The sequence below is a fragment of the Pteronotus mesoamericanus genome, unplaced genomic scaffold (genome assembly GCF_021234165.1).
Source record: "Pteronotus mesoamericanus isolate MK-2021 breed Mesoamerican mustached bat unplaced genomic scaffold, CSHL_Meso_final contig_202, whole genome shotgun sequence".
NCBI lineage: Eukaryota > Metazoa > Chordata > Mammalia > Chiroptera > Mormoopidae > Pteronotus > Pteronotus mesoamericanus.
This window is the reverse complement of record NW_026555086.1, coordinates 2293866-2309854: the sequence shown is the minus strand read 5'-3', so window position 1 is coordinate 2309854 and position 15989 is coordinate 2293866. Positions and strand designations below refer to the sequence as shown.

The window sequence follows — 15989 nt, the reverse complement described above, 5'->3', positions numbered from 1 at the left end:
GGAGGCTTTGGGTCTGCTGAGACCCTGACGTCAGACGGGCCGCTGTAGGCTGGGGGCGCGGACCGACTTTGTGCCGCAGCTTTGCCCCCTCCACCCGACCGTTGCCGGGCAGCCTGTCATGGCCGACGGGCCCTGGGAGAGCGAAGCTGGGGCGTCCCCAAGAAGCGCAGGGGCCCGCGGGGCAGGCCGTGGGGCTCGTCACTGCGTCTCCCCAGGGCCAGCGGGACGGGCGGGCAGGCGCCTTCCGTGCCGGAGTGGTCTTGGGTGACGAGGCTTGTTTCGAATGTGACTGGAATGTTCTCTAGGACTACCAGACGTGTGGCTGAAACTTGTACTTAATGCCTTTTGTATTTGGTTTGCGTTTTTCAATAAAGTAGCTAAAACCTGTTTCATCAGACCATATTTTAAAAGTTCCATTTAAAGTCAAGCATCTTATTTTATCTTATGAGATGTTTACTATTTCCCTTCTCCTATTAAAAGAAAATAAGTCTACGTGCTAGTTTCTGAGCCAGATAATTTTCTGCAGTAAATCCCTTTCCCGTGTATTAAAGTCATAAGAATATTTTGTTATCTCTAAAGAAATAAGAAAGAAATGGTATTATTTTTCTTTTTTATACTCTATTCTTACCTAATTACGTCAAAAGCCAGACATCAACACTCAGTATTCACACAGGTTTACTGAGGGACTGGTGTCTTTTGTCACACTTCACATATTATAAATTATCTTAACTGTGTCACATTGCACTGCCAGAAGTCCACTAATGACGAACGGCATGTTGCTCTACTGCCTTGTTTTTAAAACCTATTTTATAAAAGAAGACAAATCAATTTTATCAGTTTCATTATTTTAATATCAACTTCTGGTAGTAATCTGCCCTACAATATATATTCTGTGCTTTTCTCAATATCTTTTCTGTGCAGCTTCAATAACTCTCCTTGAAACACATATTAGCACACGTATCTGAGTTAAAAAAAACGAGGTCAGACTTTTTCTGACCGAAGCGACTTTCCCCGGGCAGCCGGCGTGGCAGCCGGACCAGCTTGGCCAACGGGATCGCTGGCAGGGGCAGGCGTCTCCCGGAAGCCGAGTCAGCAGCCGCAGCGCCGCGGGGCAGCTCTGCAGTCTTCTCTTTGCTTTTGTTACGGGCGGGGGAAACCTGCTCAGAGGCGGAGAGACCGGCGGGGGTGGGGGGCGCACACAGGGGCACCTGTCACCTGTCCGCAGCCGCCAGCCCTTGCCGGGCCCCGGTTCAGTCACGCCTTCTCCCTCCCTCCCTCCTTGTACCTCCCGGCCCCTGCCCAGGCGTTTTTAATCTATAAATAATTTCAGTGTGAATATCTCTAAAGAGTAAGGATTTCAGAAATGCATAATCACAATATATCATACTTAGGAAATTAATAATAATATCTTAATATTTCCAGCGAGAGTTTAATAAAATATGTAATAAGATTCCTCGGCACTTGTATCTGTAAGACAAAGAGTGGGAATAGGTTTTCTGCTGAATCCTGCCTCCGTCCGGCAGTGTCATAGGATGGATAAACCAAGACATTCTAAAGCTTCATCCACCTCTTTAAAAAATACACTTCCAGTAGTTCTATTTTTGGTTTAATAAGTGATTTACCTTTAACTTAATAAGTGGTCACACTATATAATGTGTGTTCTTATCAGTTGTATACTAGTAGCTAAAATAAATAACTTCAAAGAATTTTTTTTAAAAACCCTTGGATGCAAACACAAAACCACTTAAATGCCAATTTTAATTTACACGCCCATTTGTAGACGTACATTTCTTCAGAGACATGTGATAGAGGGGTCACTAAAAAGACTTCAGACAGAGAAAGGCTTTACACTGTGGTGAAGTTCTGGAAGAAAATGGAATAGAAGTCCAAGTTCAAGGGCGATGGCAAAGCTGTACAGTCAAAGAGGACCCTGTCCTGTGGCTTTGTGGGTGTGGGCGGTGGTGCCCAGTTGACACCCCAGCGTGGGATTTCTAGTCCACCGGGCATGTTCTTAAGAGTAACTTTTATTTTAAAATCTCAACAATTCTATTTTATAGAATTTCATCTCTTTAGCTGATGAAAATAGATTACATTCTCAGAAATGACTTTAAATGTGTTAAGGGGTCCGTAGATTTTCAGAATTCTTCCAGAGCCTGTCTGGACAAAACCGGATGGAGTCCACTGCAGCGAAGAGCCGTCCGCACGCCAGCTGGGCCCCACTGCCGCTTCCTGGGATCCCTTAAATAATGACAGTTCGGCATCGGCTGATCATTGAACAGTGGGCGGATTAGCAGTCGTTTCAAAGAGCAGTTACCATAGGCAACCAAAAGCTGCAGTTGACATTAATTACATCTCAGTTTATCCTTTGATAAATGCTGTTCGTGGCGGTGAAGGGCGAGAGTGCCCGCAAATTAGAACACCTTGACGTGGCAGTGTTTCCTGCGGGGGGTGCTAAGCGTTGGAAGTTCCTGCGGAAGTCGAGGCATCTCCCTGAGCAGCCTCCACACGGCTCAGAGCTGCCCGCCTCTCATCTCTGCTGTTCCTCCCTTTGTAATCAGCGCAGTTTGTGTTTGTGACCTTGGCCTTCAAATGGAGTTGAGTGCACATGAGATTAGAGTTTATATGAGCATAGTTGCTTGAAAGATATGGTGTCTCCTGCTTCTTATTGAAAAACTATCATGTGTACAATGAGCAACAATGAAGGAGAAATGAATTTTATTTTAACTATAATATTTTAAGCAATTTAATTCTGATAGACAACTGTAGATATTTAATGTTCAACCATCTTAAAGGCACCGTAAAAAGGAACAGCAGCCCTTCCCACCCCCTGCCCCGTGGTGCACGGTACAGTGGGAACTGGTCAGTGGGAACTGGTCGGTGGGAACTGGTCACTGCGTGTAACATCCAAGGTCCGCCGCCCCGAGGGGTGTTGGCGTGAGGCCCGACTGCGGCGACGTAGCGATGAACTTCGGCCCGGACTGGAAGCGTTCAAGGGCGCGGGCGCCCAATGACTGTTCCGCGAGGCATTGCAAATGCGAACGTCCCAGAAGGAAACGGAGGGGTCGCAAGCAGCAGCACGGCCGGGCCCCCCACGGCCCGCGGGCCCTCACCGGCAGGGGTGCCCGACCTCCCGAGACTTCAAGGCAGCTGGAGACCCACGTTTCTCCATGAAACCTGCTTTTTATTTAAGTTTTACCAGAGAGTTCAAACATTCTAAAATGATGCATGGGTCCCAGAGAACACATCTTTCTGCTGAGCGTGGCCCATTGCGTCCTTGTGACTGCTGCTTTATCACTGTCCTCGAGTCTTCATTCGAAGTGTCCATTCTTGTCAAGCAGTTCCTAGGACAAATACTACCAATTATTGAGGTTTTCCAAAATGCTGGTTATAGCTTATTTCAGAGCGAACCTGTAAAAAATTCTATAGGGAATGAGATCAATAACTGCTCTGGGTGTAATTAAAGACAGCCACGCGATTAACCTCATTAATCTCAGCTTTGTAAAGGAGTGTGTGTTTTAATTCACTTTTGGCCTATAATTACAAGTTTGTTGGGAACACTAGGAAATGACTTTGGGTTAAACTTGTCATAGAATCTCTAGCGTGAGTCTGATTATTTTGTTAATAATTAAAAATTATTAAAAAGTACACGAATGCTTAGCTTTAAAGAACTGATGAATGAATGACCTACCTTAAAAAGAAATGAACCAGCCATTATTAAGTTGAGCTTAATTGAAATTATTTTAAGCATTTCTAATACAGTGCAGCCGGAAAGGAGAACATGACGTGAATGCTTGGCAATGAATGACCTACAACAAATGCTAGATGCCGTTTCTCAACTTACTTCATTATTTTCTTATACCCTTCTATCATGGGGTTTTGGTTAAAATAATAAAGTTAGGGTGCATGGCTCCTGCTTGGTTTTGTGTTTCCTGCCGTGTTTAGGTTACAGGCGAGGCCTGGTGTGTGCTAAAAAGAGCAGGAGGAGGTGTTAGAAAGAAGTCACTCTTTTTGTAGGACTCGGCCCTTCCTGGAGAGAAAGTTTCTCCTGATGAATATTATTCTTTTTCCCAGATTCCACCTGCCAAGAACAAATTAGTGAACTGTTTCTCTCCGCTTTCCAAGTACATCAAAGCTAAATTCTCGAGTAAACCTTGTTTGCCACACAGTCAGTTGGATGCTGTGTAGACAGTTAAGTTGGACTTGATTAGCCGTAAATTGCTTTTCAGAGATGACCTGTCTCTACTCCCATAAGGGACTGGAACGTAGCGCTCTGAGAACACATAGCAAATCCCCACCGCAGGGAGGGAGCAGGAGGCGCTACAGATGACTCTGGCGCCGTCTAGCCAGGACCTGCCGACTGCTCTGGGCTTCGGTCCGGCTGGGTCTTGGGGACTGGGCCTGGCCTCCGCGTGGCGGCCGCCACCACCATGAGTCTGGTGGCCGGGGGAGCTTGCCCGCCCCGGGAGGTCGCCCCTCACGTAACTATAAGGCCAGTGCTCTCAGCAGAGCGACGTGTTACATGAGAACAGAGAAGACCAAGGGCTCTAGGGAGGCTGGTTGAGTGGCCTTGGCGAAGAGGGCCGCCGACGGTGTTAGACTAGCGAGGGCGGACTTTACCTAAGCTTGCTGTCCTTCACTTTTCGGGGGTATATCCCTACGCGTGGCCATGCAGGGTCATGTGTTTAACTTTGCAGTGACTGCCAGGCGATCTCCCACGGCGGCAGCGCCATGTCACACGCCCCAAGCAAGGACGAGTTTCTGTTCCTTCGCGCCCTCTCGGCGCTGGCTGGTGCTTTCCTGGCTTTCGCTTGTTGCCATCCTGGTGGCTTGGAGGAGTTTCTCACTGTGGCTTTCGTTTACATGTCCTCAGTGACTGACGATGTTAAGCAGCTTTTACTGGGCTTGGTAGCATTTGCCTCTCTTCTTAGGAGGAATGCCTAGTCCTTGGCTGTTTTTTAATTAGGTTGTTTGTGTTTTTGTTGAGCTGTAAGAGTTCTCTATGTAGTTAGTCCAGGGTCTTACCAGGGATAAGACTGACAAATGTCCCCCCATCCTGTGGCATTGTCTTTTCCCTTTCTTGATACTGCCCTATGATGTACAAAAGTTTTTAATGTTGATAAGTCCAGTTCATTTGTTTTCTTCTATTGCTTGATCCTTTGGTGTCACACCTAAGAACCCATTTCCCAGTCTAAGGTCATGAAGATTTATCACTTTTAAGAGTTTTATAGTTTTAGCTCTTAGATCCATTTTGAGTTGATTTTTTTGTTGTATAGTGTGAGGTAGGGTTTGGATTCATTCTTTGTTATGGCTCAATACTTCAGAATCAATGCTCATATAAGATAACAATTCTCTACAGTCTAAAAAAATTTATAGCATTTAATCATTTTTCTTATATTTAAAAGAGAATCAAATATATATATGAAAAACCGAAAACTATGAAACTCTCAGAAGAAAACATACCACTAAATCTTTATGACCTTGGATTTGGAAATGAATTCTTATACATTGACAACAAAAGAAAAAGCAACAAAAGAAAAAATAGACATTGGTAAATCCTACATTGGATGAAGATCTAGTATTTGGTCTATATAAAGAACTCTTACAGCTCAACAACAAAGCAATAAAGAGCCCAATTTAAAAATAGGCAAAGGACTTGAGTGGACATTTCTCCAGAGAAGGTGTACAAATGGACAGTAAACACATAGAAACATGTTCAGCATCATTAGCCATTAGGAAAATACAGACCAAAACCATGAGATACTATACCATGCCCTCTAGAATGGTTATAATAAAACAAATGGACAATAGTAAGTGTTGACAAAGAAATGGAGATGTTGGAACCCTCCCACGTGGCTAGTGAGAATGGCAGATAGGGAAGCCGCTTTGGAAAACAGGTTGACAGTCCTCAAAACATTAAACATACAGCTACCCTATGACCCAGCAGTTCCACTCCTAGGTATATATCCCAAAGAATTAGCTACCTAAAAGACGTGGGCGTGAATATTTATGGCAGCTTTATGAATGGTAGCCAGGAGTGGAACCGAGCCAACTGTCAGTCACCAGATGAACGGATAAACAAAAAGTACAGCCATGCGCCCTGGCTGGCGTGGCTCAGTGGACTGAGTGCCAGCCTGCGAATCAAAGCGTCGCCGGTTCAATTCCCTGTTGGGGCACAGGCCTGGGTTGCGGGCCAGGTCCCCAGTGGGAGGCGCGTGAGAGGCAACCACGCAAGGATGTTTCTCTCCCTCTCTTTCTCCCTCCTTTCCACTCTCTCTAAAAGTTAATAAATAAAATCTTTAAAAAAAAAAAGAAGTATAGCTATGCAATGGAATGTTATTCAGCCTTAGAAAGGACTGAAGTGCTGATACGGTGACAGCGTGGATGAACCAGAAAACGTGCTCAATGATGCGACTGTGCCACTGATGCGCAGGGCTGAGAAACGGGAAATCCAAAGCCACAGAAAGCAGAGGAGCGGTTGCCAGGGGAGTGGGGGTGGGGGGGCGGGGAGTGACTAATGGATACAGAGTTTCTTCTTAAGATGATGAGAATGTTTTGGAATTAAATATTGGTAATGGTTCTGCACCGTGCGCATACTAAAAACCAGTAAATTGGGCCCTCTATAAGAGTGAATTTTAGGGTATGTGAAATAACCCAATAAAAATACATTTTTTTAATATTTTGCATGCACAGATTTCGTGTGTGTATGTGTTTTAAAACAATGCTCCTCTGATGCGTGCCTTAAGAAAATCTCTCTTTTTTTTTTAGGAATTTATCATGGCATCCTGCATTGACCACTAAAAGAAAAATGCGAATTCCACATTCCAATGCATTTATTGATCTGACTGAAGATTTCACAGCAGGTGAGTTGCACATAAATGTAAAATACTTCTTTTGAACTGCCGAAGCATTATGGGATTTTATTTACTGTTTTCTTAGTAAACATTTTCTTTTGAATTGTATGTTAAAACCAAAATGTTTGAGGATCATGAGGAAGTCAGTGGTATTGTATATATGGGGAAAGTACTGGATATAAGTCTTTAGTTGTTATTTTTGTTGTTAGTTAACCACATCAAAATTGAGAATTCATGATAATTTAGACAGAAGTTGCCTGATGTTTCCTCCCCTTTCCATTTAAAAATTATTGACTAATAAGTGCTATAAATTTGATTATAAGAAAAATGTTTTGTTTATGTATTTAAAATTTCAAAGGCTTTTAAAACATTTTGTTATAGAAAATTTTAAACATAGAAAAAAAAAAAACAAAATAGCGTGGTAGGTAGGCACACATTTAATCATCCCCTGGCTGTGGAAGAATCCATAAGGAGAAGGAATTGCCGAGCGAGCGTACAGGTTTTGTTTTACTTTCCCAGGGAGGGAAGGGGCTGGGTGTGGAGAAACGTCCCGCCCCCGAGGGGTGGAGCTGTGAGTTTTTATCCCGGAGGGGGAGGGGGAGGGGGAGGGGAACGGGCGGCAGGCTGGCGAGCCAGAGCTTCCGTTGGGCTGCTGCTGGCATCGATGTTATCTTTGGGTGCAGGCCCCGTCCTGTTTCGCAAGTTCCTGGAGCCTCTGCACCTTGGGGTGCCCAGCAGTTTTCTAGTCCCGAGGATAAAGGCCCCTAAAACAATGAGGGCGGGTCCTGCTTTCTGGGGTCCAGCCAGCTCTAGGAAAGAGCCTGAAAAGGGGGCTTTGTCCTGTCAGTGTGGACCCATCATCTAACTCTTCACACTGAAACCCTACACCCGGCACTCGGCACCCAGGCTTCTACCCTCCTCCTGTGATTCTCTGTGATTCGGGCGACTCGCAGCCCTTCCAATGGGTGAAATCTCGCCATCTTTATTATCTCTGACTGGCTTATTCCACTGGGCACGACGCCCTCAAGGGCCCCCACGTTGGCAGGATTGCCTCTGAAAACCCCCCATTTTGTGCACCACCCGCTTGGGTCGTGTCCGCGTCTCGGCCGTGGGGGCCCGTGGGGGCCCTTGGGAGCGATGCTGCGGTGAGCGCCGGGGAGCGGCTGCGTCTTCAGCACAGCGACGCTCCCCCTCCGCACCACGCACTCCCAGAAGTGGGGCGCTGGACCGGAGGGCGCTGTGTTTTCAGTGCTCACCAAGGCTGGCTGCGTTTTGTCTTTCCGATGCAAGCCATTCTAACAGGACCTCGCTGTGGCCCTGATTTGCATTTCCGCGTCACCTGGGAATTTCTGTACTATCACAGGTACTTTTTCACACATTGATCAATTTCCGTAACCACCACAAAGAAAGGTCCAAACTCAGGGCCTGGGCCAAGTAGCTACTTTCTCTGCTTGGAATATTATTCCTCCAGGTGCCTGTATCGCCTCTTTCAAGTTACTTCTCCAAACGCACCTCACTCCCTTCGCGTCTTCACCCCAGTGCCGCCTGATCGGTCGCCAAGGCCGGCTGTGGATTCGGGGTCGCAGGGGTCGCCGCGCCCACGCCCTCCGCGCGGCCCTTGCTTGGCGTTTGTTTTTCTCCAAAACCTTTCACTGTATTTAGCACACGGAGCATTTGCTAAATGACTGCGCGCTTATTTTATCGTATCTCCTCGCCCTGCAATATAAACTCCGTGAGCGCGGGGATTTTGGGTTGTGCTGTCTCTGTCCTTTCTCTCGTGGCCAGGACAGTGTCTGGTCCCAAATAGGAACTGGATGGGTATCTGTTGAACCAATAGTCACACTTCGGGCAGCAGAACGGGCCCTGAAGACAGCCAGCACAGTGTTAAGTGCTCAGGCTGTCGCTGGTTGGTGGGCCTCTTTCCACTGAAGAGTGGCCAGCGAAGGAAGCTCTTACTGAAAATGGTGTTTCTTTGCACAAGCTCAGACATATATTTTTGAATGGGTTTTCTTCAAAAATTCCACCAGGAGCATCTCAGAATTCCATGCAAAGCTTAGGAACATGGGCTGTGGGAATTTTATCTAAGCAGATGGGAGACAATAATGGAGACTTTTTTCCAAGAATTCTGTCCATTTTTCTAAAAAATACAAATTAAACCATTTCAATCCTTAAGATAACATAAGGTTATCTTATAAACCCCGTCTAAATGCATTCTGCTTGAACTGATTGAAATTCTGTTGTAAATAATTGTTGATCTTTATCGGGAAGGATGAAGAACGCTGTTTTCTAAAAACTGCAGCTGAGCTGCCGATGTTATCCCCCTGTTCCCGGGAGGGGCCGCGCACCGGGCAGGCGGGGCTGCGGGGGGGGGGGAGGCGTCTGTGTCGGTGCCCTGCGACGTCTCTGGTGCTTGCACACACTCGTTCTGACACAGGTCGGCGCCATTAGTCTGTGGTGCTAACAGCCCCTTGCTTATTCCGTACCTATTAGGAGCTATTAGAAGTCCCTGGGCTTGACCCAGGGAGCCCCCCCGCCTCCCCCGCCCCGAGAAAAGCCTGTCACAGTATTGAACCTGACCGTCACTGTTCTTTCTGACATGGAGAGCGCACATCCATAGAGGACACGTGACCCCACTAACAGAGCTTCATTAATATCAGTAGGCACATGGGCCTCCACCCCTGGAAATACTAGAAAAGGGTAGCTGATTTCTCAGTCAGATAAAAATATAATTATCATATGAGGTAAAACAAAATCTTCACTTGGTTAGGGAAGCGCGAGCCTGGCTGCAGCACATGAACATGTACTGTATCAACGTGTGCTGCGTGAAGTCGAGGGAGACCTCATTAGCGCTGACACCAGGGAAAGCACAGGAGGGCTCGGGACCGTTTCAGATGAAGCTTCTGGCGACTACGGTGTGTGTCTTACAGTGTTTCCTTCTTAAAGAAGAAAAATAAAATGCAGCTTTATTAAAATCCACTTAGTGTCATGGCTCCGTTCACCCTGCGTCGCATTTTCACTGAATCTGTTACCTATTAGTGGATGATACCAAATAGTTTCCTGGCACCTTGGTAGCACTGCTTCCGTGCCGTGCAGTCTGCCCAAGGCGCCCCGGCCCTCGGAATCGGGTCTGTGAGGAGGGCGAGGCCCGTATCCGAGCCGGTCGAAGGACAGGGAGAGGGACCCTCGCTCCTTCCTGGCGCGGAAGGTTCTCCCCACGGCGGGGTCATCCGGCCTGATCGGGGCTGTGCTTTCGAGAACGGGGCCGCTTTCTCCGTTCACTAAACACACCGCTGTCTGGGGCACGTGGGCTGGTGCGGCCGCTCTCCTGCGGGTGGGAGGGGAGCCGCTGAAATCGTAGTGGCTTTTGTCACAGGGCCCCGTTTGGTCACTGGAGGAGTTAGTGACACTTTGCCGATTATCATTCTGACAGGGTGCCCACCAGTGGATTGAATTTCTCACCTGTCAGAGGATTTGATTTATTTGGGGGCGTTATTGTCTTGGTGACCTTGCTTGGTGTCTAATTTGTTTTCAGGGAGAGGAACAGAGAAGGGAACCTGAATCAAGTTAATATTTCCTCCTTAGGAACAGATTGCCTCAGTTCTCTTCCGGCTTCTGTGAATTACCGTCCTCACAGGAAGTCACCGCGAACCGACGTGAGCCGCGCACTCACGGAGCCACCAAAGCGCAGCAGGGGCAGACGCGGGGCTGTTCGTGGCTCTTCTCAAAGAGCAAGGGTCAGAGTGACCGGGGAGTTTGGGGACCCGTGCTGCACCCCTCGGGAACAGTCCCCAAACCGAGCAGCACAGTTTTTCAGGTGTTTAGATGCTGGTGTTAGTTCGCGCCTCTTTTCTTTTCCTGCCTCGTGCTTCCCACGGTTTCTTTGGTCCTCGGCACCTCTAAGCAGACACTCGGAAAGGAGAGGGAGGAAATTCAAGTCGTCCGTGTCCCTCAGTTTGTGGGAGTGGAAGGGTGTGTGTGGCCGTGCTGGTGAAAACAGCGCAGCCTACCGCCCGGTCCGGGCCCGCCCCCGGTGCCAGCTCAGACGGGAGGGCCCGCGTGCGGGCCGCTCTGGCCCCAGGCTGGGCCCCAGTGAGGCGTCCATCTAGCGAGAGCAGGCCACGCTCCCTGGTGCTCGGAGGCCCGACGTCACTGAGGAGGCCCCCGCGCTCCCCGTGGACCCCCGGCTCGGAGACGCCGTGTGACCTCTTGCTCGGGGGCCTTCGGGGCGCCCCTTCATCCTCTGAAGTAGATGCCGGCTCCTCAGTCTGCCCCGGTGGCCCCCGGCCTCCGCGCCAGCCCGCACGCTGCGTCCCCGCAAGCGTCCCACCCAGGCGCCGAGCTCAGCGCCGCCCTCCGCAGCGCGCTCGGCTCCCTCAGGCCGGGCCTGTGTCCCGCCGTCCCCTCCTCCTGGGGTCTCAGCCACAGCCTGTTGACGCGAGGAGCTGGGCACCGACTTGTGTGGGGGCTGTCACGCGTCGCGCCCCGCCCCTTTCCGCGCCCTGTCCGTGGGCTCGTGGCAACCCCTGCAAGCGCACTTCCCCTCCCTGACTCTGACGGGCAGATCCTCTGTCCTCGTGCACCCGCCCAGCTGCCTGGAAGGACACATGTCACACTCTCACGTCGAGCCCCCTGTCATTCTCTCTCCTACTTTCCCAGCTGTGTCTTCATTCTCTCAGTTTGAAATCGAAGCCCCCACTTCTCACCCTGGTGTGTGTTGGGTGGTCGTCTCTCCCTTCCCTCCTCTCTCCCGTCTCTGCCCTCCTCCCTCCCTGCCCCGCCCCCGCGTGCCGAGGACGCGAGGAGGGGACCTTCCTGGGCCAGCTGCGGAGATGGAAATGGGGTCAGCAGAGAGCTGAAGCCGCGGCCGCCTGGGACCGAGCGCCTGAGGCGGCTCTGAGGGGCAGCTCCTGTTGCAGGGTTGGCTGCCTCCCCACACCTGCCACCTGCTCGCCGAATATAGACGCGTTTTTAACCTGATACCCGGGCTGCACACTGCTGGCCCGGAGCGCAAGGCACTGCTACTGGATTTTCTGCATAAACGGAAGGAAGTTTTTGAAACTCAGCTTTTTTGACAACATTCTGAAATTGAATATCTTTACTATTAATAGAACTCTAGAAGAGTAACTTTATTTTTAAGCGGCATTTGGTTCCCCTAGGTATCGGCTCATACTGACTCTACAATAAGAATAACAGAATGTTTGACTCCCTTTATGCAGTGCTTCCCATGTGTGAATATACCCCAAGCAGTGATTGTTAATCTCCTAAAACTTTCTTTCAATCTTTAGCAATAATTTACAACACTGTGCTGACACTTTAACTGCTGCGAGGGATCGGTGGGTTTGATCGCACTGCAGACTTAAGTCAAGCTGTTTGCCTGGGCCCCTCCCCTGAATCAGAATGTGTGGCCTGCTGGGTCTTTTCGTCTGAGGGACAGTTTATGGCATTGCCGAGCAGCAGGTATTATGCTAATAAACTTAAATGATCGCGGTAGCTCATCGTATTTTTAATACCCAGTGTAATGAATGTATAATAAGGAGCTTAAATTGTTTGAATTATTATCTAGTCAATATTCAAAATGAACTAAGTCAATTTCTGTCCATTATAGTTGGTTTACTATGAACTTCAAGTCTATTAACTTTAAATGTTCTGGACCTGGAAGCTGACATTGGTGCATTTAAGAAGAATGCTGAATTAACGTTCTCCTGCAGTCATTTTGGCCAAGGTGTTTACATTTCTCAAAGTAGAAGTTATCCATAGTCCTAATGGACGCTCACTGCAGAGCACACCCTGGCCCACAGACCCAGAATGTCTCAAAGGAAAACTTAGCTGCACTGTTCCCACCCTTCCCTAAAACCGAGGGGTCTCCCACTAGTGTGCCCTGGAAGGCCAGCCAAGACCGCAGAGTGGGAAGAGATTTAACTTTTAATGACTGAGGAGCACATTTCATTCTTTCGGAACCAGGGATCCCAGATACCACGCACAGGAGTCGGGAACTTGGGAGGTATTTGAGAATCGCGTTAGCGCCCACATTCAGAAGTGCAGAGTCATTAAAATGGGGGGTGAACCGAGCTAAAAGCGTATAGAGTGACTTTTTACAAATCCAGAGAGCATTTCTCTTTTTTCTTTTTTTCCATTTTCTGAAAGGACCTTCATCACAGGGCCTTCGACAAGTCCTGGGCTTCTCCCCGTCCTGGGAAAACACGCGCTGCCTGGGACAAGACCGCCTGTCTCTGATTTCTGTGGCCTTTACCTAAAGCGAAATAGGATTTTGTCTCTGAAATAAACTTCTGAGTGGAATTAGCCTATGTCAGTGAGTCATGACAGATTTCAAAACAAAGCTGGCAGGGGCGGCGGCAGGGGGGCAGAGCGGGCCAGGGCAGAGGGCACCTTCTGACCCCAGGCATCGCGAGCTGTCAGTCGACGTATAGCCTCCCATCAATGAGTCGTGACGGTCTGTACACCGAACGCCGACTGCAGAGCAGCACAGACCCAGCTGCAGGACAGCTCCGTGAGCGCCAGCTTCAGTTTGTCCCATCCTCTTAGGCCAGAGTTAATTCTTTATGATCATTAAAAATATAAGGCAGATGGAAGAACTAAATGGGTTCTCTTACAAAACCAGGCAGCGTGTGAGCCATTGAACACACCAGAATGCGTGTGGGAAGCCTGCTGCTCTTGAGGAAGCCCGCCCCTCTCCCCGCACTGCACTCAGTGTCACCAGGTCTCCCCGCAGAGCACACAGCCAGTCCCGCGCGCCCACCGAAGGACGCACATGGTCCCCCGCCTGGAGGAGGAGGAAGCCCAGTCCGTTCTCCGTGGAGAACACAGTCTGGCTGAAGAGACTTAAATCTGAAGCTCTGTCTCAACTGTGCTATGGTCGCCTGTGGTTTTATTCATCCCCAAACGGAAACAATCACATGCTGGATCCCATTTGTTTGGAATTCCATGGTCTCATTTTTAATGACTAACCTTACATTTATTGTAACATAACGTCTCTTTTTTAATGAAAATTTTACGTTTATACTTTATTTTTTATTTATACACATAAACGTTTACCACCTAACCATTTTTAAGTGCTCATTTCAGTGGCATGAAATGCATTCCTGATGTCCCCCTCCTGAAACTCTGTCCCCGTTAAGCAATGACTTCCCACTCTCTTCTTCTCCCAGCTCCTGGCAACCACAGTTCGTTGCTGTGTGTCCCCAGGATTGGGAACCCTCTAAGCACCACTTATAAGCAGAATCATCAAGTAGTTGGCTTTTTGTGTCTGGCTTATTTCCCCCTGACATTCTCTAGGTCCACTCACATTGGAGGGTCTGTCAGGGCACGCGTGTACCGCCTCTTCACCCACTCGTCTGTCAGTGGACACGAGTTGCTTCCACATTGCAGCTCTTTGAATAATGCCTTCAACTGTTTGGGGCAGATATCCAGAAATGGCATCTTGGGTCACATGGCAATTCTATGTGTAACTAAAAATGGCTTTACCATGTTTTGTTCCCACCAACAATGTGCAAGGGTTCCAATTGCCCCACATCCTTGCCAACATTTATTGTTTTCTGTTTTCTTCGTAGCAGCGATCCTAAGGGTGTGACGTGGTATCTCCTTGCAATTCTGATGCGCGTCCCTAACATTTAGTGATGCTGAGCTGCTTTTAAGGTGCTTACTGGCCATTAACATATCTTCTTTGGAGAAGTGTCTGTTCAAGTCCTTTGTCCATGGATTACTCAGGTTGTCTTTGCTGCTGTTGGTGAATTTTAGGGGTTTGTATATATTCAGAATATTACTCCTTTATCAAATGTGTGGTTTGCATGTCTTTCCCACCATCCTTTGGGATGCCTTTGCTCTCTATTGGTACTATCTCCAGACGCAATTTTTTAAATTTTTCATGAAGTCTGGTTTGTCTACTGTTTCCTTTGCAGCATTGTGCCTTTGGTGTTCCCACCAGGAAATCGTGGCCAGACCCAGCGTTGTGAATATTTTACTCTGTGTTTTCTTGGAGAGTTTTGTGCTTTTGGGTCTGAGTTAATTTTTGTACATGGTGTTAGATCAGGGTCCAGCCTCATTCTCCCACATGTGGATACTCAGTTGTCTCTGCGTGACTTGCTAAAAAGACTTGCTATTTCCCCCGTGGAGCAGCCTTGGCATGTGTGTCAGAAATCATCTGACCCTCTACTTAAAGGTTTATCTCTGGGCTCTCTATTCTGTCCGTGGATCCTGTGTGTGTCTGCATGCTGATACCGCACTGTTTTGATTACTGCAGCTGTGTAGCAAGTTTTGCTCTCAAAAGTGTGAGTCCCCCAACCTTGTTCTTGTACAGGGTTGTTTTGGCTGTTTGAGGACCCCCTAAACTCCACGTGACTCTCAGGTTGAGGTTGTTCCGCCACAGCAGAGCTTGTTCTTTCAATAACACACGACAGATTCACGAAGCGCCAGCAGAACGTCCCTGTCTGGTTTAACAAGCCATTTCTTTCTCAGTTCTGGTAGCGCTTTAGTTAGGTTTTCAGTTTTAATAGGTGATGTTCGATTTCTCATGTCAGGCCCTTTGACATTAAAAAAGAAAGGTTAAATCTCTTCTCAGCGCCGTGAACACTCTGAACACGACCTATTAATAGCGTTCGACTGTTACAGGTTACATCCTGCTTTTCCACGGCAGAGAAAGAAGACAGTAAAAAAAAAAAAGTTAATTGGAGGTTTATTAGTCACTATAAGGTTTGTTATTTATATTACAACTGTCTACTTTCCATGTCATTGAAGATATACTTTTAGAGTTAACATTACGTTTTTTACATTACTTCATGTAATTATTTGAAAGGAAGCTCTAATGCATTTCACATATACCTAATTTTCATGTATAACCACTATTGTACTTTTTCTGCTTCCAAAGAAATACTTATAATTTCACACATGCAGTTTAATTAAATTTCATAATTTTGAGAAAACTATTTCTCAAAACCTTCATTAACTCAGATTTTGTATGGGTATATGAGCGATTTTACTTTAATACTTTATTTATTTATTTTTAGAGGAGAAGGGAGGGAGAGAAACATCAATTGGTTGATCTCACGCACCCCCAACCAGAGACCTGGCCCACAACCCAGGCCTGTGCCCTGTCCAGGAATCGAACCTGCGACCTTTCAATCC

General features: G+C 47.8%; 1 protein-coding gene across 1 annotated transcript in view; it reads left to right on the top strand.

Annotated features, from left to right (window-relative positions):
* Positions 1-15989, top strand: part of ITFG1 (integrin alpha FG-GAP repeat containing 1) — a 90431-nt gene that overhangs the window by 14520 nt on the left and 59922 nt on the right. Inside the window, exon 6 of the mRNA XM_054570304.1 lies at positions 6766-6860. Coding sequence (XP_054426279.1) covers positions 6766-6860 — 95 coding nt within the window. The remainder of the gene's footprint in view (positions 1-6765; positions 6861-15989) is intronic.